Source organism: Colobus angolensis, unplaced genomic scaffold (genome assembly GCF_000951035.1).
Source record: "Colobus angolensis palliatus isolate OR3802 unplaced genomic scaffold, Cang.pa_1.0 Scaffold207, whole genome shotgun sequence".
NCBI lineage: Eukaryota > Metazoa > Chordata > Mammalia > Primates > Cercopithecidae > Colobus > Colobus angolensis.
The window spans coordinates 2925980-2946884 of record NW_012115233.1 but is presented as its reverse complement, the minus strand read 5'-3'; the positions used below and the strand labels follow the sequence as shown (position 1 = coordinate 2946884).

Here is a 20905-nt window from a genome sequence, read left to right as displayed (position 1 = left end):
CTGGCTCATTTTTGTATTTTTAGTAGAGATGGGGTTTCACCATGTTGGCCAGGCTGGTCTCGAACTCCTGATCTCAGGTGATCCACCTGCCATGGCCCCCCAAAGTGCTGGGATTATAGGCATGAGCTACCGTGCCCAGCCATCATGTGCAAGTCTTTGTGTGGACATCTTTATATTTTTCTTGGGTAAATACCTACGAATGGAATGACTAGGTCATGTGGTAAGTGTATACCTTCATAAAAGGCCACCAAACTGTTTTCCATTTTATACTACTTTACATTCCTGCCACTCTCCATCACCAGCACTTAATATTATAAACTTTTTAACTTTAGCCATTGTGTGGATATGTAGTAGTATCTACTTTTGGTTTTAAGTTGTATTTCCCTGATGACTAATGATTTTAATGTGCTTTTCATGTGCTTGTTTGGCCATTCATATAAAATTTTTTGCCTATATTTTAAAATATGACTGAGTTATAAGCATTCTCTTTATCATTTGGCATACAAGTACTTTGATAAGTGTATTGTGAATATTTTCTCTGTGGCTTTTTTTTTTTTTTACTTCCTTTAGGATGTGTTTTTTCAAAGAGTATCTTGTACATTTGATGAAGTCTTTTTTTTTTCCTTTCATGGTTTGTGCTTTTTGTGTCTTTGTATATTCTGTGGTCACAAAGATACTCTTGTGTTTTCTTTTAGTTCTATAGTATTAGCTTTACATTTAGGTCTATGATTCATTTAAAGTTAATTTCATTTTTTTCCTTTGATATTTGTGTATTCTTATCTAATATTTCAAGTTAATTTTTGCATATGGTATGAGGTGTGAGTTGAAGTTGATTTTCTTTGCCTGTGGGTAGCCAGTTGTCTCAACACCATATGTTGAAGAGACTGTTCTATCCCTGCTGATTTACCATGGTCCCTTTGTCAAAAATCAATTGACCATATGTGAGTGGGTCTATTTCTGGGCTCTCTAGTCTGTTTCACTGATTTATATATCTATTCTTAACACCAGTACCATGCTGTCTTAATTACTGTTGCCTTGTAGTCTCAGTCATATAGTATAAATCCTCCAATTTTGTTCTTTTTCAAAGTTGTTTTGGCTATTCTAAGTACTTTCATTTCCATATTAATTTTAGAATCAGCTTGTCAATTTCTACAAACAACATATTTACTGGTTTTTGTTTGAGGCTGAACATTGTTAATGACTTGAATTTTATCTTTTGTATCAGCAGGCAGTTCGTGTTTTTACGTATTTTTAGGGCATGGCTGGCATAGCCTTTACTCTGGAGTTAGTTTAGCCTAATTACTAAAATAGGATTCTTTGCTGATTGACTTGAGTGTTCAGTGAGATCTCTAGTTTGGCTTATAAGGACTCCATTGACTCTCAGCCCTGTGTGAGCTCTGCGTTTTTCAGCTTGTAGCTGCTGTAATTGTTCTTCGTAGTGATTGTGGCATTGTGAAAGTTCACCCAACACATATGTAGTGAATACTCAGTCAGTGACTCAAGGCAGCTCCATGTAGATATCTGGTGTTCTTTTGCTGCTTATCTCTACCTCACACATTCCAGCTGCCCCAACCTGCCCGAACTCTGATGTTTGCCTCCTCCGCTCGGTGAAACCACCATTGTCTTCTTGAGTTCTCTTCTCTGCTACATGGTTTGGAAATTGTCTGTAGGTAGAAAACTAGGTGAACGTAGGGTTCACTTGGTTTTGTTTCTTTCTTTCAGGTGTCACACTCCTGTAGTCTGTTGTCCCAATATCTGAAAATAGTTGTTTTGTATATTCAGTTTATTCTTTCATGGCTAGAAGCAGAAGTCTGGAAGATAGATTTTTAAGTAAATAGCATGGGGACAATTATATAGCTGTTTGGAAAAAGTTAAAATACTATACATATGAATCAACTTCATCATCTTCTAATGGGGCAGATATCTAAATGTCAAAAATGAAACCATACAAATACTAAGAAAACCTGGATAAATTCTTATATAACCTAGGTGTGGGGAAAGTGTGCCTAAGTAAGGACCCTGAATTCCAGAGGTAATAAAATCAAAGATTGATAAAGGATCGTTTGAGGCCTGGAGTTCCAGACCAGCTTGGGCAACATAGCAAGACCCTGCCTCTACAAAAAGTAAAAATAAAATTGCCTGGACATGGCACATGTCTGTAGTCCTAGCTACTTGGAAGGCTGAGGCAGTAGGATCACTTACCCAGTTGTTTGAGGCTGCAGTACGATACATCAGCCTGTGTGACAGAGTGAGACCCTGTCTTTACCAAAAAAAAAAAAAGGGGGGGGGAGTAAGAGGCCAAAACTCAGAAAAATGAGCAAAAGCATGAGAGATAATTTACAAAAAGAGAAAAGATGGCCTTTAAACATGATAAGATGTTCAACCTCAATAATTAGAGAAATACAAATTCAATATACTTAACATACTATTCCTTATCTGCAGGGAGGCAACATTAAACGGTGTGACAGGGCGTTCTGTTGACAAGGCTGTATACCCTCATACATTTCTGATGGGACTGCAGATTGTTATAATCTTTATAGAGAGGAATTTGCTGCCGTGTAGCAAAACTGCAGTATATTTGATTTTTAATCCATCAGTCCCACTTCTAGGAATTTATCTTAAAAGTATAACGCTAACAGTATGAAAACATGTACGCACAAAGTTACTTACTGCAGTGTTGTTTGCAGTTGCTAAATGTTGGGAACACCCTTTCCCAACAAAGTAGTTGAACAACCTATGGTACATCCACACAATGGAACACTATACAGCTGTTTTGTAATTTTTATTTTTAAATAGACTTCATTTTTTTTAGAACAGTTTTAGATTTACAGACAAACTGTGAATGTAGTACAGGGAGTTCCCATATACCTCACATCTAGTGTCCCTTATTATTAAGGTGTTTGTTACAGTTAATATCCAATATCGATACAATCGTTATTTAAAGTCCATGCTTACTCAGATTGCTACAGGTTAGTGTTTACCTAGTGTCTTTTCTCTGTTACAGGATTCCATCCAGGATGCATATTACACTTAGTTCTTGTGACTCTTTAGGCTCCTGTTATCTGTGACATTTTCTTTGTTTTTGATGACCCGAAAAGGTTTGAGGCATAATGGTCAGGTATTTGGTAGAATGCTTCTCTGTTTGAATTTGTCTTGTTTTCCTCATGGTTGGACTGGGATCATGTGTTTTTGGAAGAAGACCACAGAGGTAAAGTATATTTTCATCAAGGCTACATACTACAACATACTTTATCACTGTTGTTTTTGACTTTCATCACCTGGCTGAGGTATGTGTTAGGTTTCTCTACGATTTTTTTTTTTAGGAGACAGGGTCCACTGTGTCTTCCATGCTGTAGTGCAGTGGTGTCATTTTGGCTCACTGCAGCTTCAGACTCCTGGGCCTAGGTGATCCTCTCATCTCAACCTCCCAAGTAGCTGGGACTACAGGGCATGTTGCCATGCTCGAATAATTTTTTGTATTTGTATATTTGTAGAGATGGGTTTTTGCCATGTTGCCCAGGCTGGTCTTGAACTCCTGAGCTCAAGCAATCTGTCGGTCTTAGCCTCCCAAAGTGCTGGTGTTACAGACGTGAGCCACTGCGCGTGGCTAGGTTTTTCCACTTTGAAGTTACTCTTTTCTTCCCTTTTCATAACTCTTTGGAAGGAAGCCACTGTGTGCAACCTACAGGTAAGGACTGGGAAGTTACCCTGTTCCTCCAAGGTGGTGGAGTGTCTACATAATCTTCTGGAATTCTATTCTAGAGAGTTACTTGTTCTCCCCCATTTATTTACTTATGTCAGCATGGACTCATGTATATTTACTTTATACCTTAGGTTATAATCCAGTATACTTTGTTTTGTTTTTCAAATTGTTCCAGCTTTGGCCCCTGAGAGTCTTTCAGTTGGCTATTTTAAAAAACAGTGCAGCTGTTTAAAAAAAAAAAAAAAAAAAAAAAAAGGCCAGGCTTGGTGGCTCAGTTCTGTAATCCCAGCACTTTGGGAGTCTGAGGTGGGAGGATTCCTTGATTCCAGGAGTTCAAGACTTACATGGGCAACATAGTGAGACCCCCTGTTTCTACAAAAAATTTAAAAAAATTGTGTCACTAGATCACACATGCCTGTAGTCCCAGCTCCTTAGGAGGCTGAGGTTGAGGTGGTGAGAGGTGACAACATGCTACCAGCCCTCGCTCTCGGCGCCTCCTCAGCCTCGGCGTCCACTCTGATGGCGCTTCAGGAGCGCTTCAGCCCACCACTGCACTGTGGGAGCCCCTCTCTGGGCTGCCTGAGGCTGGAGCCGGCTCCCTCTGCTTGTGGGGAGGTGTGGAGGGAGAGGCGCCGGTGGGAACCGGGGCTGCGTGCGGCTCTCCTGGGCCAGCGCGAGTTCTGGGTGGGCGGGCTCAGCGGCCCCGCACTTGGAGCACCGCCGGCCCACGGCACCGCCCGGCTAGGGCAGTGAGGGGCTTGGCACCGGCCGAGGAGCTGCAGAGGGTGCGCCGGGTCCACCAACAGTGCTGGCCCGCTGGCACTGTGCTCAAGTTCTCGCCGGGCCTCGCCTGCCTCCCCGCTGGGCAGGGCTCTTGACCTGCAGTCTGCCATGTCCACGCCCCGCCCCCCGCGGTGGGCTCCCGCGCAGCCCGAGCCTCCCTGACAGGCACCGCCCCCTGCTCCATGAGCCTCCCTGACGGGCACCACCCCCTGCTCCGTGGTACCTGGTCCCATTGACCGCCCAAGGGCTGAGGAGTGCAGGCGCGCCTTGGGACTGGTGGGCAGCTGGGCCTGCAGCCCTGCGCGGGATCCACGAGGTAAAGCCACCTGGGTTCCTGAGTCTAGTGGGAACTTGGAGAACTTTTATGTCTAGCTAGAGGATTGTAAATGCACCAGTCAGCACTCTGTGGCTAGCTCAGGGATTATAAATGCGCTAGTCAGCACCCTGTCAAAACGTTCGAATCGGCGCTCTGTAAAACAGACCAATCAGCTCTCTGTAAAATGGATCAATCAGCTGTCTGTAAAATGGGCCAATCAGCAGGATGTGAGTGGGGCCAGATAAGGAAATAAAAGCAGGCTGCCTCAGCCAGCTGGCAGCAACCTGGTAGGGTCCCCTTCAGTACTGTGGAAGTTTTGTTGTTTCACTCTTTGCAATAAATCTTGCTGCAGCTCACTCTTTGGGTCCACGCCGCCTTTATGAGCTGTAACACTCACCGCAAAGGTCTGCAACTTCACTTCTGAAGCCAGCGAGATCACGAACCCACCAGAAGGAAGAAAGTGCGGACACATCTGAAGGAACAAAGCGGGAAGAACGAACAACTCCAGCTGCGCCGCCTTTAAAAGCTGTAAAACTCACCGTGAGAGTCCGCGGCTTCATTCTTGAAGTCAGCAAGACCAAGAACCCACCAGTTCCTCACACAGTGGGAGGATCACTTGAGCCTGGGAGGTCGAGGTTGCAGTAAGTCGTGATTGTGCCACTGCACTCCAGCCTGGGTAACAGAGTAAGACCCTGCCTCTGAAAAGAAGAAGAAGAAAAATTTATTTGAACTGATGTGTAATGACTTCCAGGATACATTTCTTGAAGAAATCAAAGGACAAAACAGTATTTATAGTATCCGAGCATTTATGTAAAAAAGAAGATAAGCAAAACATATTTGTATCTCCTCATTTGTGCAAAAAGAAACAAAATAACTGGAAGCTAATGAGATTTATTACCTTCTGAGTGGTGGGTAGGAGCAGAGTGGAGGAGTGACACTTAAAAAGTCTTTTGGCCGGGGGCAGTGGCTCGTGCCTGTGATCCCAGCACTTTGGGAGGCCAAGGTGGGTGGATCACTTGAGTCCTGGAGTTTGAGACCAGCCTGGCCAACATCACAAAACCTCATCTCTACCAAAAATAAAAAATTAGCTGGGCGTGGTGGTGGGCCCCTGTAATCCCAGCTACTCAGGAGGCTGAGGCAGGAGAGTCACTTGAATCTGGGAGAGGGAGGTTGCAGTGAGCCGAGATTGTCACTGCCCTCTAGCCTGGGTGACAGAGTGAAACTATGTCTCAAAAAACAAAAAAAATTATATATTTTATATAATTCATGTTGTTTGAACTTTGTTAACGTTTCATCTACTCAAAAAAAAGGATAAAAAAGGGATGAGCAGGGTTGGGAAGAAAACTCAAAAATGGAATACAAGCAAAACCAGACAAACTTACTTCAAATGAGTCATCTAATTACACTAAAGGATAAAACGAACTAACCCAAGTAATTTGAACATAGGCTAAAGACAAAGTAGAGCTGTTGTTAGTAGTTTGGATTTTGCAGTGGCATGGATTGGCAGTTCTGAAACTGACTTCTGTGTATTCTGTGTATTCCAAGACTGAGCAAATAAGTAAACATACTGTAGATAATAAGAGACAGGTTTCTTACTGTCATAAATATGGAAGAGGAAAGGCTCGGATGTATGCTGTGATGTTGCATTGGAATTAGAGGTATCAGTGTGAACTCATGGTTTTCAGTATATATAAGATGTAGAATAGATAGATATGTGTGTCTATGTTTGTTTCATACATGTATTCCATATATGTTTTCCTGTAGCAATAAGCATATGTAACGCCCAGATTTTGATTTTGAATACCACTCTTCAGTAACAGGGATCCTTGGAGAAATTACTGATTGTAGGGCTAGGGCTGGGAAAGAACAAGAAGAACCTGCAACATCTTGTACCAGAAAGTAAGACATTTATCAAAGAATGATGGGGGCAGTTAAAAGGACAGGGGCCAGCTTGAAGGGATTCCTGCTGGCCAAAAATGGGACAGAACATCAAAGTGATGAAAATAATATAATCAATTGAATAAGGATCCATGAGTCCAAACTCATATAAATATATAAATGGATGAAAAGAGAAAGTTTCCATTACAGTAGAATGCCAACTAAAATATAAGAGGAGTGCTAGAATTAGAAAATCACTGTTAACCGTTGTAATAGTAATTGATTTAGTCAGTGATCATTAATAGATCCTCATACTAGTGGGTGAAAAGTTTGAGGAAATAATTGGATAGTTAAATGGTCTCAAAGTGTGTACCTATAATAATTACAGAGGAAAAAGGAATAACTTTACAGTGTAGAAACTTGGCAGGTAGCTCCTTACCTAGGTAATAGAAGTTAACATCAATAATGGGACAAATTGCCATGTGCCTCTTGATGTGATACACCAAAGGTACAACATCACTTCTAGGGTATTCCTGCCAAAAAGTCATGACCTGAATCAAGTTGTGAAGAAACAGCAGACCAACCCAAATGGGGGAGCATTTTGCAAAATAACTGACCTGTACTCTTTAAAATGTCAAGGTAATGAAAGAAAAAAGAGACAAGCTGTTTCAAATAAAAGATTAAAGTTAAGAAAAGTACTGTAAGAGCTGGAAAGAAAAAAAAGACGAAAGAGACGTGACAACTAAATGCAATAGCAATCCTGGACCGGGGAAAAAAAACCACCCAACTTTTTTTTGCCTTTTGCATGAATGATACTATTAGGCCAATTGGTGAAATTTGAATAAGGTCTATAAATTAGATACTAGTATTAATGTTAATTTCCTAATTTTGGTAATCGTTTGGGTACTTAAATTTAAGTCCTTGTTTTTTTAGGAAATGTGCATTGTATCTGCAACTTAATCAGTTCGGAAGAAAAACTCCTGTGTGTATGCAAGAGCTAGAAGAATAAAGCAAATGTGGTGAAATGTTACTATTTGGAAATTCTTTGCACTGTTCTTGCAACTTTTCTTCAAGTTTGAAATTGACAATTGTTTTTAAAGACATCTCCGGTCATCACGTTTTACCTAAGTGATCTTTCTGAAGACTTGCACTTTTTAAGTGTTAAATTGAGCCCAGGAGTTTGAGAGTATAGTGAGCAATGATGTCACTCCGACACTTCAGCCTGGGTAACAGAGCGAGACCGTGTCTCTCAACAGCAATAACACCACCTAGTGACTTAAAACAACCATAATTCTGCAGGTCCAGATCTGGGGGGAAAAAAGTTAATTAAAAGTTTATGGGGAGGATGGGCGACAAAGCAAGACTCCGTCTCAAATAAAAAAAAAAAAAGTTTATGGGGAGGATGTCTCTCTCTGTCACCCAGGCTCGAGTGCAGTGGCACTATCAAAGTTCACAGCAGCGTTGAACTCCTGGGCTCAAGTGATCCTTCTGCCTCATCCTCCTGAGTAGGTGGGACTACAGGTGTGTGCCATCATGCTTGGATAATTCAATGTTTTTTTTTTTTTTTTCCTCTTAGAGACAGGCTCTCCTCTGTTGCCCAGACTGGTCTCAAACTCCTGGCCTCAAGTTGTCCTCCTACCTTGGCCTCCCAAAGTGCTGGGATTACAGGCATGAGCCACTGTGCCTGGCCTGATCCCAGTTATTTAATTAATAAATTGAGTGAATTATATTACCTAAGACGTCTTTTAGCCCTGAGTTTGTGTAATTCTGTTTTAGTCTTTTTTTTGTTGATTAGGCCATCTTTCTGAATGCCCCTGTCTGTGCTGGAATGCTGCAGTGCTCTCCAATCTGCTTGAAGTGCCTGAGTGTTTTATCTCCAAATAGCCTACCTTGTTGTGCTTTTATCATTCTTTCCGTGCTTTTTTAGTTCTGCTGTGATCTTCGCAGACAAATGTTACTTCCACAGCTTTCAGGTGTCTGTGGGTGACTTCTGATATACTGGCCTATTTTGCCTACATTTGTCAGCAAGACTTAGATATTCTTTCCATCTGAAGGTAAAATACAGAATTTAGAACAGCTGATTTCCTCAAAGCTACTTGGAAATCCTTATGTATTTTTTCTGATTTATAAAGGTAATATGTAAATAATACATATCATTTTAGATAGTATAAAAGAGGTAGGAAAGTGTAAAGCGAATAAAAATTACCTTTTGTTCAACCATCCAGAGATAAACTCATTAGGAACTGGGTTTTTTCACCATTTTACAATTTTTGTGTTTTGCCTTTTTCTCTTCTTCTTCTTAGCATTTTGAAGTGCCCACATTTTTTCCATCATGAGAAAATACATAAGATTCCTTCCCGTAATCCCAGCCTTCTGGTATCTCGTGGTAGCGTCTGTTTCAGAGCTGACTATTGAAAGAATACTGCTTTCTTCTTTCAGTTTGGGTTCTACCCTCACTAGGGTCCCAGAACTACCAAGATCACTAATGACTGCCCTGCTGCCAAATTTGGTGGATGTTTTCAGTAGTTACCTCACTTTTCTCCCAGCAGCATTTGATTCCCTCTCAAAACACTCTTCCACAGGCTTCTACCATAACTTTCTCTTCCCTGGTTTTCCTTAAGTTTCTTTGGCCACTCTTCAGGCTACCCCAGGCCACTCCTTCCTGCAAAAAATCATTCATTTTCCTGTTTTCAGTAACTCTCAAATCTGTATCTCTGGCTCAGATTTCCTCTGAGTTCCAGGTCTGTTTATCTCAGCTAGACAGTGGACTTAACTGTTCTACCAGTAAACTCAACATGTCCAGATATAAATTTATCTTATCTGTTTTTAAAACCTCCACTGTCATTCTTAGCTGAAAGCCAGTGTCATCTTCAATTCCTCCATCTGCCTCACCTCTTACTGTGAGTCTTTACCAAGTGCTGTTCTCTGCCGAATCTCTCTTGAACCATTGTTCTTCTTTGCCAGGGTCACTGCCATAGTCTGTGCCAACACTTTTATTGGGACCACCTGTAAAGGACTTCTATCTGGTCTCCTGGTGGTTTTGTTTTCTTTTTTGTCTAAATCAGTTTTCCACCCTGGATGTAGAGTGATATTTCAAAAATAATCATTGTTACCTTTTTTTTCCCCCCCCGAGGTGGAGTCTTATTCTGTTATCCAGACTGGAGTACAATGGTGGGATCTCAGCTCACTGCACCTGTTAGGAATCTGCATTTTATTTATTTATTTTATTTTCGATGCAGGGTTTCACTCTGTCGCCCAGGCTGGAGTGTAGTGGCGCGATCTCGGCTCATGTACAACCTCTGTCTTCTGGGTTCAAGTGATTCTCCTGCCTCAGCCTCCCGAGTAGCTGGGATTACAGGCCCCCGCCGTTACGCCCGGCTAATTTTTGTATTTTTAGTAGAGACAGGGTTTCACCATGTTGGCCGAGGCTGGCCTCAAACTCCTGACCTCAGGTGATCCGCCCAAAGTGCTGGGATTACAGGCATGAGCCACTGTGCCTGGCTCATTGTCACCTTTTTAATAGGTCCTTTTGCCTACAGAATGCATTATAAATGTCTTGCCTTGTGTTTCAAGTCCTTAATGAAACTCATCCTTAAGTAGCTGTTAGTCTTCACCACTCTCCTACAGCTCCTTCCCCCTCATTGCTGTGGTGGTTTTTTTTTGCAGGTACATGGGAGAATGGTATTTCTGTCTTCCAAGCCTTGATTTTTCCTTTGCTGAACTTAGTGCATTCCTTCTGGCTCCACTTACTGTTTTCTAAACCAGGTTTTATCATCCATCATGTTTTCTTCAGCTTGGTTGGTCATTTCCTTTCCCCTTTCCTGGCCTAGATTCTCCTAGTGCAGTCACTCTGTTTAAGTAGCATCATACATAATACCTTTCTGCTTCGTGGCAGTTCTCACACTTTTTGGTCTCAGGACTCCTTTACACTCTTTTAACATTATTAAGGAGTCTTGGGAGCTATTGTTTATGTGGGTGATACGTACAATATTTATTGGATTAGAAATGACTGAGAAATTTAAAAAATTATTTTAAAGTTACAATGATAAATTATAGTTTTACATGGTAAGATGACATGTTAGCATAGTTATTTTTCACAAAAATCTTATTTTTCAAACCAGAACAAACCGAAAAGAATGACATCACTTTTCGTTTTTTTAATGTCTGAATTAATAAAATATACCTGAATTCTCATGTCTGCCTCTACATTCAATCTGTTGTAATGTTAGACTTCGTGTAGCCTCAGGAAAACTCCGCTATATCCTTGTGAGAGGATGAAAATGAACAAAACAAATGTTTTTGTGTTATTGAGAAGGTAGTTTTGACCTTGTACATTCCCTGCAAAGATCTCAGGAACCCCTGGGTGTTTCTGGACTACACTTTGAGAACCACTGCTTTATGGCAATCACTTCTTATTTGTCTTTTTCCCTCTGACTATGCACTGTGAGAGTAGGGCCCAGATCCACCTTGCTCACTTCTGCATCCCTGGTGCCTGGGACATTGTTTTTTATGTAAAAGGTTTGCAGATGTCTGTTGATTCACTTATTTAATCAATTGCTTGGTTGGTTTGGTTCTCAAGAAATTGACACCAGGCACTAGAGACTTACTCTACAAAAGTATGAGAAACTTGTAGCCTGTGGGAATTTCTTCTACCAATTTCTCTGAGGCATTTGGGTCTGATATTTTTCATGTTAACATCACAAGAGTATAATTCTCATTTTACCTTAGGTAAAAGGAAGCATATAAATTAGTTTTTGTCATGGATTTTTGAATTAAGATGTACATGTATGGAATGATATGAATAAATGTCAGCTATGAAATATTGTCTTACATTTGAAAACTCTGCTTGACTAGAAGGGGTGAAAATGCATTGTCATGTTTATTTGTTGTCAAGGAAGTAGTATAAGAAAAATACACAGGAAATACTTATTCTTTGGGAATGATAGAGGAAAGAAAAAAGTAAAATAAAAATTAAGTACAGAAAGTTTTTTAAATAAAAAAATGTATTCTGGAAAGGTCATTAGGTAACAAACAGGAGACTTTAGTCTATCTTAAATGCTTCCTGGAAAAACTGACCACTTATTCGGTGTGGACTTGAAACGTACATTTAAAATGGTGGTGAAGCAGGAAAAAAAGAAATAGCATGAGGCATAGCTTATTAATTTTGTGTTGTCTGGTTTCCATGAAAGTGTTAATTAGAACGAAAAGGAAAAGATGTGCTTATTATTACAACTACCAAGTTCAGCATATATGACCTGTCATTATAAAACAGATCACCGTGCTATCTGACCCACCCTTGAAAATCGTGAAGTGCAAACACACTAATTATGTTCCTACTGAAATTCAGGTTCTTAACTTCAGGCTTCAACTTAACCTGCTTCAGAGAGCACTCATACTTTCTGCCACGATGATACTCACAGGACTAGAAACAGCTAGGAGATTTTATTTTTTAAATCAAACTGAACTTCAGGCAGATTTCCTTGTATTGTAAATTAGTGGCTTATTTATATGACCTTTGTAGGGCATCTAATGACAGTGTTATGTATTTTTTTTTTTTTTTTCCAATACGGAGTTTCACTCTTGTTGCCCAGGCTGGAATGCAATGGCACGATCTCTGCTCACCGCAGCCTCCACCTCCCAGATTCAAGCAATTCTCCTGCCTCAGCTCTGGAGTAGTTGGGGTTACAGGCATGTGCCACCATGCCTGGCTAATTTTGTATTTTTAGTAGAGATGGGGTTTCTCCGTGTTGGTCAGGCTGGTCTCAAACTCCCGACCTGAGGTGATCCGCCCGCCTTGGCCTCCCAAAGTGCTGAGATTATATAGGTGTGAGCCACTGTGTATGGCTGTGTTACGTATTTGATGTATTTTGGTGACATTTTGAATGGGGGCTAATGAGAAAAGGGCTCTGGCACTAAGCATTTATTGATAAGATAACTCTTACAGGACAGTGTTTGGTAGTGAAGTTTCTCTGCCCATGGCAGTGTGACCGTGCTGCAGCTTGACACCACACCCTGTAATAGAGAATGGATTGTGCTGATTTTAACATTTCCCTTAAGAAAAGGATGTTAGGTTATGATAAAACACTTACACTGTGAGGTTTTGGTGAGTTAGTAAGTAGGCTTCCCTTTCATCAAGAAAAAGTCTTTAAATCTTTGTTTCTACTTGCAGAATGTTTATTCCTTCTTTGTAAGAAAGACCAGGATAATTTGTTCATTTGTATACAGTTGATCCTTGAACAGCTTGGAAGTTTGGGGCACTAACCACCATGCAGTTGAAAGTCCACATATAACTTTTTGACTACCCAAAAACTTGATCGAGAGTTTCCTGTTGTCTGGAAGCCTTACTGACAGCATAAATAGTTGATTAACACATGTTTTATATGTTATATGTATAATTTATTGTATTCATACAATAAAGTAAGTTAGAGAAAAGAAAATCATAAGGAAGACAAAATATATTCATAGTATGGTATTGTATTTTTTGATATGTAAGTTTACATCATCTGTTTACAAGGTGATGTATGTCAGTCTGAAATGGTAGGCAACCACAGCTGCAGACCTCAATCTACAGTACATTTCAAGTAGTTCAGCTTTTTCCTGTAATATCATTACTTTTCTCTGCTTCTTGGGAGCACTTCCAGCATTACTAGTGGCGCTTCATATGGGTCCTATGGTGTTATTCAAGGTTTATGGTTATTGTAGTAAACATGACTTGCTTCCTGTGTATGTCATTGGTATCACAGGGTGTTTTAAGTGCATAATCGTAACACTTGAGCCCACTGTAATAGCAATAGGAAGTGACTTCAAAATTATTACGGTAGTACAGTATATATCGCAGTTAATTTTATGTAGTTGTGATTTGATACATCTTTACGTTTGCTTACATTTCTCTCAACTTTGGTGCTATATATGTTCTGTGTGTGTGTTAGTTTTGGTAAATTTTAACGTTTTGAAATTTGTATATGTTTTATGGTAGTAAATGACAAAGTAGTATTTACGTTTTTTTTTCCTAAGATGGAGTTTTACTCCGTCGCTCAGGCTGGAGTGCAGTGGCGCAATCTCGGCACCCTGCATCCTCCGCCTCCCGGGTTTAAGCAGTTCTCTGCCTCAGCCTCCCGAGTAGCTGGGATTACAGGTGCCCACCACCACGCCCGGCTAATTTTTTTTGTACTTTTAATAGAGACAGGGTTTCACCATCTTGGCCAGGCTGATCCTGACGCCTGATCTCGTGATCTACCCACCTGTCTTGGCCTCCCAACGTGCTGGGATTACAGGCATGAGCCACCCTGCCTGGCCAGTATTTACATGTTTTACGCATTTACGCTGTACTTTTTGTTATTATTATTATTTTTTTTGTATTTCTAGGCTATGGTGGTTCATCTGCGAGTTTTTTTTAAATTGTTACAAATGTTCAAGAATGTTTTCAATATATTTATTGAAAACAATCCACGTGTAAGTGGACTCACGCAGTTCAAATCCGTGTTGTTCTAGGGCCAACTGTGCTTCATACATGTGATTTAGCTATTACTTGTTGATTAACAAAGTGGCACTATAAACTCATTTCTGTAGAAGTAAATTGTATGTACCCTAAACCTTGGCATATTATGGGATGAAATATTTTACTCCTTTTCTTCCTTTTAGCACAACGTTCTGAAATTTTTTGGTTATTGTAACGATTTTGATCGGGAGGTGAGAAAATGCCTGAGAAATGAGGTAAGAAAAGTGTCAAAGGATGGATGTGGTTGAACAGTAGAACATATTTGAATATTGTATCTTACTGCCATTATTGAATTTTTCCCAAATTTTTGTGTAATGGAGAAAATTGACTTTACATGTGTATGAAGCTCATAGCTTTTTGGCCATGAGCACAAATGAGGAAAACAGCTTCCTTGTGATGATTACAATAGGTCATCTGGATGAATTTAATGGTTTAGGAAGTTGTATCTCTGGCCGGCAGAAAGACTTACATATGTCACCTATTCACTGATAGGCAGGTAATTAAAACTCTCTGGGCCTCAATTTCCATATATAAATTGAGGAGGCTAGAATTAGGCTCTTTTCAGCTCTAATATTTTGAATTTCTTTGTAGTTAGGCTTTGTGTAAGCCATAGGGATCTGATTTGACTTGTTTTGGAACACTCATCTCCTGAAGTTAATTTTAGGGCACGACTTGGACTTGGGCAAATAGCCACCGTACACAGTTTGTTGTCTTTTTCCAGGCACTGCCAGATAAGCAGAGTACATTTTAAACCTTTGAAAAGAAATTTGATTCAATTTGTTTCGTACATCAGATTTTTTGTGTCCAGAACTTTTTAAAATATACGATGGCTAAAATTTTGCCATTCAGATATCATTTTTGTTATTTTTGAACTTTTTTTTTTTTGCCTCAGATTGAAAGGTTTAAATATAATATTTGAAGTTGTCCAGCATCTTTCTTTTGATTTTGTTTTCTGCTCAGGCTGTTTTTCCCTTCCTGGATTCCCTTTTCAGTGTGACACTCACCTTTACTATTTGAAGAACTGTTTGGAGTTCTGACTGAAGAGTCGTAGTTTGTTTCTTGTTTTCTTTTGAGACAGGATCTCTCTCTGTCACCTAAGCTGGAGTGCAGTAGGGTGATCATAACTCATGGAAGCCTCAAACTCACGTGATCCTCCCACCTCAGCTTCCTGAGTAGCTAGGACTACAGGTACATGCCACCCTGTAGGGGTGAATGTAGCTCGCTGAAGCCTCAAGCTCAAGTGATCCTCCCACCTCAACCTCCTGAGTAGCTAGGACTACAGGTGCGTATCACCGTGCCTGGTTAAGGTTTTACACATTTTTTTGTAGAGATGAGAGTCTCGCTGTGTTGCCCAGGCTGGTCTCAAACTCCTAACCTCAAGCAGTCCTCCCACCTTGGCCTCCCAAAGTGCTGAGACAATAGGCATGAGTCACCATGCCCAGCCTTATTAGTGTTTTTAAATGATTTATTATAAATATTTGTCCTTTATATGAAAAAACCAGTTTACATGAAAATGACACCTAGGGCAATGTTTCTGTTTTAATAGTAAGCTTATGAGCTGGCATCTGTAATCCCAGCTATTCGAGAGGCTGAGGCAGGAGGATTCCTTGAGGTGAAAAGTTTTGAGGCCAACTTGGGCAATGTAGTGAGACCCTGTCTCTAAGAAATCTCTTAAAATTTAGCCAAGTGTGGTTACACACACCTGTGGTCCTAGCTACTTGGGAGGCTGAGGCAGGAGGATCGCCTGAGCCCAGGAGTTCATGGCTGCAGTGAGCTATCTAGGTCACCACTGTGCTTCAGCCTGGGTGACAGAGTGAGACCCTATCTCTAGAAAATAGTATTGGCCAGCTGTGGTGGCCCACGCCTATAATCCCAGCATTCTAGGGGGCCAAGACAGGCAGATGACCTGAGGTCAGGAGTTCGAGACCAGCCTAGGAAACATGGTGAAACCCGACTCTACTAAAAATACAAAAAAATTAGCCAGGCATGGTGGCGGGCACCTGTAGTCCCAGTTACTCAGGAGGCTGAGGCTGAGGCAGGAGAATAACTTGAGCTCGGGTGGCGGAGGTTGCGGTGAGCCCAGATCACGTTACTGCGTTCTAGCCTGGGTGATAGCGTGAGACTCTGTCTCTAGATAGATAGATAAATAAATAAATAAATGCATTCTAGCTAGCCTGGGTGACTAAATAAATAAATAAATAGGTAGATAGATAGATAGCTTATGGAAAAATATAGCTCGTATTATTTTATTTGGTATGGCTATTTGTTTTTTACATACTTTCAGCTGTATAACGTAGCTTTTTTCGTGTTTTTAGATGTTTTCCCCCATGGTTAAGAAATTTTGCCACTGCTTTGTCAATTAGATCTTCATATGAAATTGTCTTCTCAGCTGGCCTGAGATCTGTTAGTGACTTTTTAGTAGACTGTTGGAGATATTTTTCTTACTTTGTCTGAGTTTGTTTTCCTATACGTTTTATGTTTTCTCCTTGATTTCTTTTCTAAGTCCTCTGTGTAGTTGTATGTTATTTTATTCTCTAATTTGTAGATGTTTTTCTCTCTGCTCGCCCATCACTAATTTCTGAGTCTGCACTCATGTGTTTCTTCTCTACTTTTAATACTTGCTTCAGATACTTTCCTGCTACTCTTTGCTTCATGTGTCATCTGATTACTTCATTCCGTGAAGCTTTTTTTGGTTTTGTTTTGTTTTTTTGAGACAGAATCTCGCTGTGTCACCCAGGGTGGAGTGCAGTGACAGGATCTTGGCCCACTGCAAGCTCTGCCTCCCGGGTTCACGCCCTTCTCCTGCCTCAGCCTCCCGAGTAGCTGGGACTACAGGTGCCGGTCTCTCTGCCCGGTTAATTTTTTGTATTTTTAGTAGAGACGGGGTTTTACCGTGTTAGCTAGGATGGTCTCGATCTCCTGAGCTTGTGATGTTCCCGCCTCAGCCTCCCAAAGTGCTGGAATTACAGGTGTGAGCCACTGCGCCTGGCCTCCGTGAAGCTTTTAAGTAGAAAAAGTATATGGCCATTTCTTGTTGGGACTCTGCTGTGTCACTACTTTTATTCTTTTTTTTTTTTTCTTTTTTTTAGGGAGATGGAGTCTTGCTGTGTTGCTCAGGATGGTCTCAGACTCCTGGGCTCAAGCAGTTCTCCCACCTTGGCCTCCCAAAGTTTTGGATTACAGGTGTGAGCCACTGCACCTGGCCTTTTCTTCTTCTTGGAGAAAAAAACAAAAAACAAAAAACACTAATAATACTTTTGTGGCATCCTCTTTTGTCCATCTTAATTGTTTTGTTTGGTTTGGGGTTAATTGGCCTTTTGTTCTGTCTATTATTTGATGGAGTTTTGTGAGTAACTTCATATTCATTCTTTTCCCCCCTTTTATTCAGGGACGATCTTGACTTCCTTTGGAGATGTCTTAACATATTTTAATGTACATTGTATTTTAATTTGCTCTGTAAGTTATTTGTTGGCCTGCTACAAACTATTCTGAAGACTTTCCCTTAAGACCCTCCTCAACCTGATTGCTGGGGGCAATCCAGTAGATGTGATTAAAGATAGATATGAAAGCTTTTTCTCAGCAGGTATCCCTCCTTGTTTTAGAATGGTGTTTTTTGATTTTTTCCCGAACAATTTTATGAGTAAATTGAATGCATGATAGATAAAATGAATGACTTTGACGGGACCTCGTGCTTCATGTGTAATTTGAAGTAGCCTTTTTTTTTTTTTTTTTTGAGACGAAGTCTCACTCTTGTCGCCCAGGCTGGAGTGCAATGGTGTGATCTCAGCTCACTGCAACCTCCTCCTCCTGGGTTCAAGTGATTCTCCTGCCTCAGCCTCCTGGGTAGCTGGGATTACAAGTGCGTGCCACCACGCCCGGCTAATTTTTGTATTTTTAGTAGAGGCAGGGTTTGATCATGTTGGCCAGGCTGGTCATGAACTCCTGACCTCAGGCCATCTGCCCACTTTGGCCTCCCAAAGTGCTGGGATTATAGGCGTGTGCCACCACACCTGGCCTGAGGTAGCCTTTTGACAAAGAAGGAATAAAAAGTTTGAAAACTACCATTCCAGAAGATATGTTAGAATCCTTCAGTCAAAACTTTTGATCTAGAAAACTTCTTAAAGATTGTCTAGCCCACCTGCTTATATTTGAAGTTACTGGCCCAGAAGAGTGAAGTAACTCAAAGTCGTTAATCCCCACATTAGTCTGTCTCGGATGGCGGGGTTCGTCCCTGATGAGCTCAATATCACTAATCTTTGATTTCTGTGGCCTTGCTCTCCAGATCTGTGGCTCCTAGAAGATTTTGATATTTAACTGTTCACCTGTTTTCAGTTTTTTCTATTTGAATTTACTTTTACCCTTTTCCCCTTCTGCCCAAGGGAAAACACAGTCATTCACCTTTAAAGTGTGTTGGTTTGGTATATATATTGTAAGCATGTACATATATACATATAAAAACACTTTTAAGTTTCTCTGCTTTAAACGTAGGTTAACTATTTAAGAAAATCTAAGTGCCAGGCTTCATGTCTCCTGTTATTTATAACCTGCCGGGCCAGATCAGAATACTAGGCCGAAAACCTCTTGAGGTGAAAACTGCATTTATACGTAGCTGATTATGAAACATAGGATTTGAGGTGTATCAGGTTTGTTAACTGTTCATGAAGAAGAAACCTTGGGAAGCTGAGCTATGTGTTTCTGTGTGAGTCAATAGGATAGGTTGCTAAGAGCCAGTTACTCTTTTGATAATGTCTAAAGAAATACAATGTGAGTTGGTCATAAGATCTAGGCCCACTATAGTGCATGTCTGTCATTGTGACTGGAGCACTGTATTCAATTTTGGTTGTGATTTTTTTTTTTTGGTAAGGGGCATTGATACTAAAGTGCTTTATAAAAAGTCAATAAAATTTTATAGGTTAGATATTAAAAGACAGAGGCTATGTTCTGTGCAGCAGTTGTAGAAACCTGCAATGTTCAGCCCAAAAGGTAGTAAGTGGATTATCTGTAATCAAATATTTGAACATTATAGCAGAGAAGAAGAAGTAAAAAGTGGTAGTTTACAGGGAAGCACTTTTGATTTACAATGAAAATCTTTGGAACAAGTAGAATTGTCCAACAGTTAGACAAGCTACCTCTCATGGAGTTTACAGGGAAGCACTTTTGGTTTAACATGAAAAACTCTGGAATGAGTAGAATTGACCAGCAGTTAGACAGGCTACCTTTCAAGGAGGTGAGTCCCTCCACTAGAGGTACTTAGCAGAAGTTAGAGGACTTATTAGACTGTGAGCCCCTGGAGAACACGGACAGAATTTGTCCATCTTCAGTACTTATTGAATTCATATTTTGGGAGGAAATTGAGCAAACGATTGTGCACCTGTTAGGATGTAGATACTGTACTGTATTGAATTAAGTTGTGCTAGATATGAGATATTCTCTAAGGTCACTATTTCCAATCTCAGATTTAGTTCAATAGAAGAAGAATTTTGTCAGAACATTTAAAAAAAATTTAACCCCTGTTAACCTCAAAGAACATTTATACTTTGCAAATATTTCTAAATAATATACTGCTATAAATAGTGACATAATCTGCTATCTCTTTTCTCCCCCCTTCTTCCTTTTATTTTTCAGTACATAGAAAACAGGACCAAGAGCAGGGAGGATGGCATTGCAATGCGAAAGAAACTTTTTAATTCTCCAGAGGAATCCGAAAAATAAATTGCATTTTCACTGGATGCCTTGGCTGAGAGAAGACCTAAAGACTCTGGGTTGATACCTGAAAGAATCCTGTCTTATTTGGTCTCCATAATCCTTTGAATGGAAGGTGACCTGTGAGAGATTGAACCGTGGAGAAATATGAAAACCCTGGATTCTGAGTGTTTTCTGGGCAGGGCGTTTAGTACCGTCTCCCCTTTACCAGCAAACCTGACTTCACCATGTTTCTTCCCTTTGCCTACAACCAGTTAATATCTGAGTAACTTATCTCCCTCAATAAAATAATTTATTCAAATAATTTTTTTCTCCTTTCTCTTAGAGTCTCCTGGCATTAGGGCAAATGATGCCATTAGGCTTTTTCTTTTTGACAACATGATATTGAAGAGTTCTGGGGAAATACCATCAGTGTTAACTATTTGAAAATGTTCCAACTTTATTGTTTTTAAAGAGTGATTTTCTAAATTATTAAAAAATAATTTTTTTTTTGAGACATAGTCTTGCTTTGCCGCCCAGGCTGGAGTACAGTGTTGCGATCTCAGTTCACTGTAACCTCCACCTCCCAGGTTCAAGTGATTCTCCTGCCTCAGCCTCCCTAGTAGCTGGGGCTACAGGCACAGGCTACCATGCCTGGTTGATTTTTGTATTTTTGGTAGAGACAGAGTTTCGCCATGTTGACCAGGCTGATCTCAGATTCCTGAGCTCAGGTGATCCGCCCACTTCAGCCTCCAAGAGTGTTGGGATTATAGGCGTGAGCCACTGTGCCCAGACTAAAAGATTAAATATTTACACTTAACATTGAAAAGTTGCATCTGGTAGCAGACTTTGCTTTCCCATTTGGTTGAATGTGCCCACTCGAGGTGCCAGTTAACCTTAGGCCAGTGTGTCTCCTCTCTGTTGAGTATAGGACTGTTCTTCCCGTGCCCAGTTCTAGCAGTCATCTCACCAGTGTTCCTTCTGCCAAGTGTTTCTGAGACCTGTGACAACCTGGAAGTCAGCAGCTTCCAGCTGCAGCCACAGC

General features: G+C 40.6%; 1 protein-coding gene across 2 annotated transcripts in view; it reads left to right on the top strand.

Moving 5' to 3' along the window:
* Window positions 1-20176, top strand: part of CMC2 (C-x(9)-C motif containing 2) — a 46755-nt gene extending 26579 nt beyond the window's left edge. For both annotated transcript variants that reach the window (XM_011942149.1, XM_011942148.1), the window contains 2 exons: window positions 14322-14393; window positions 19804-20176. In XM_011942149.1, the coding sequence (XP_011797539.1) occupies window positions 14322-14393; window positions 19804-19890 (159 nt within the window). In that variant the 3' untranslated portion in view covers window positions 19891-20176. The remainder of the gene's footprint in view (window positions 1-14321; window positions 14394-19803) is intronic.
* The last annotated feature ends 729 nt before the right edge of the window (window positions 20177-20905 follow it).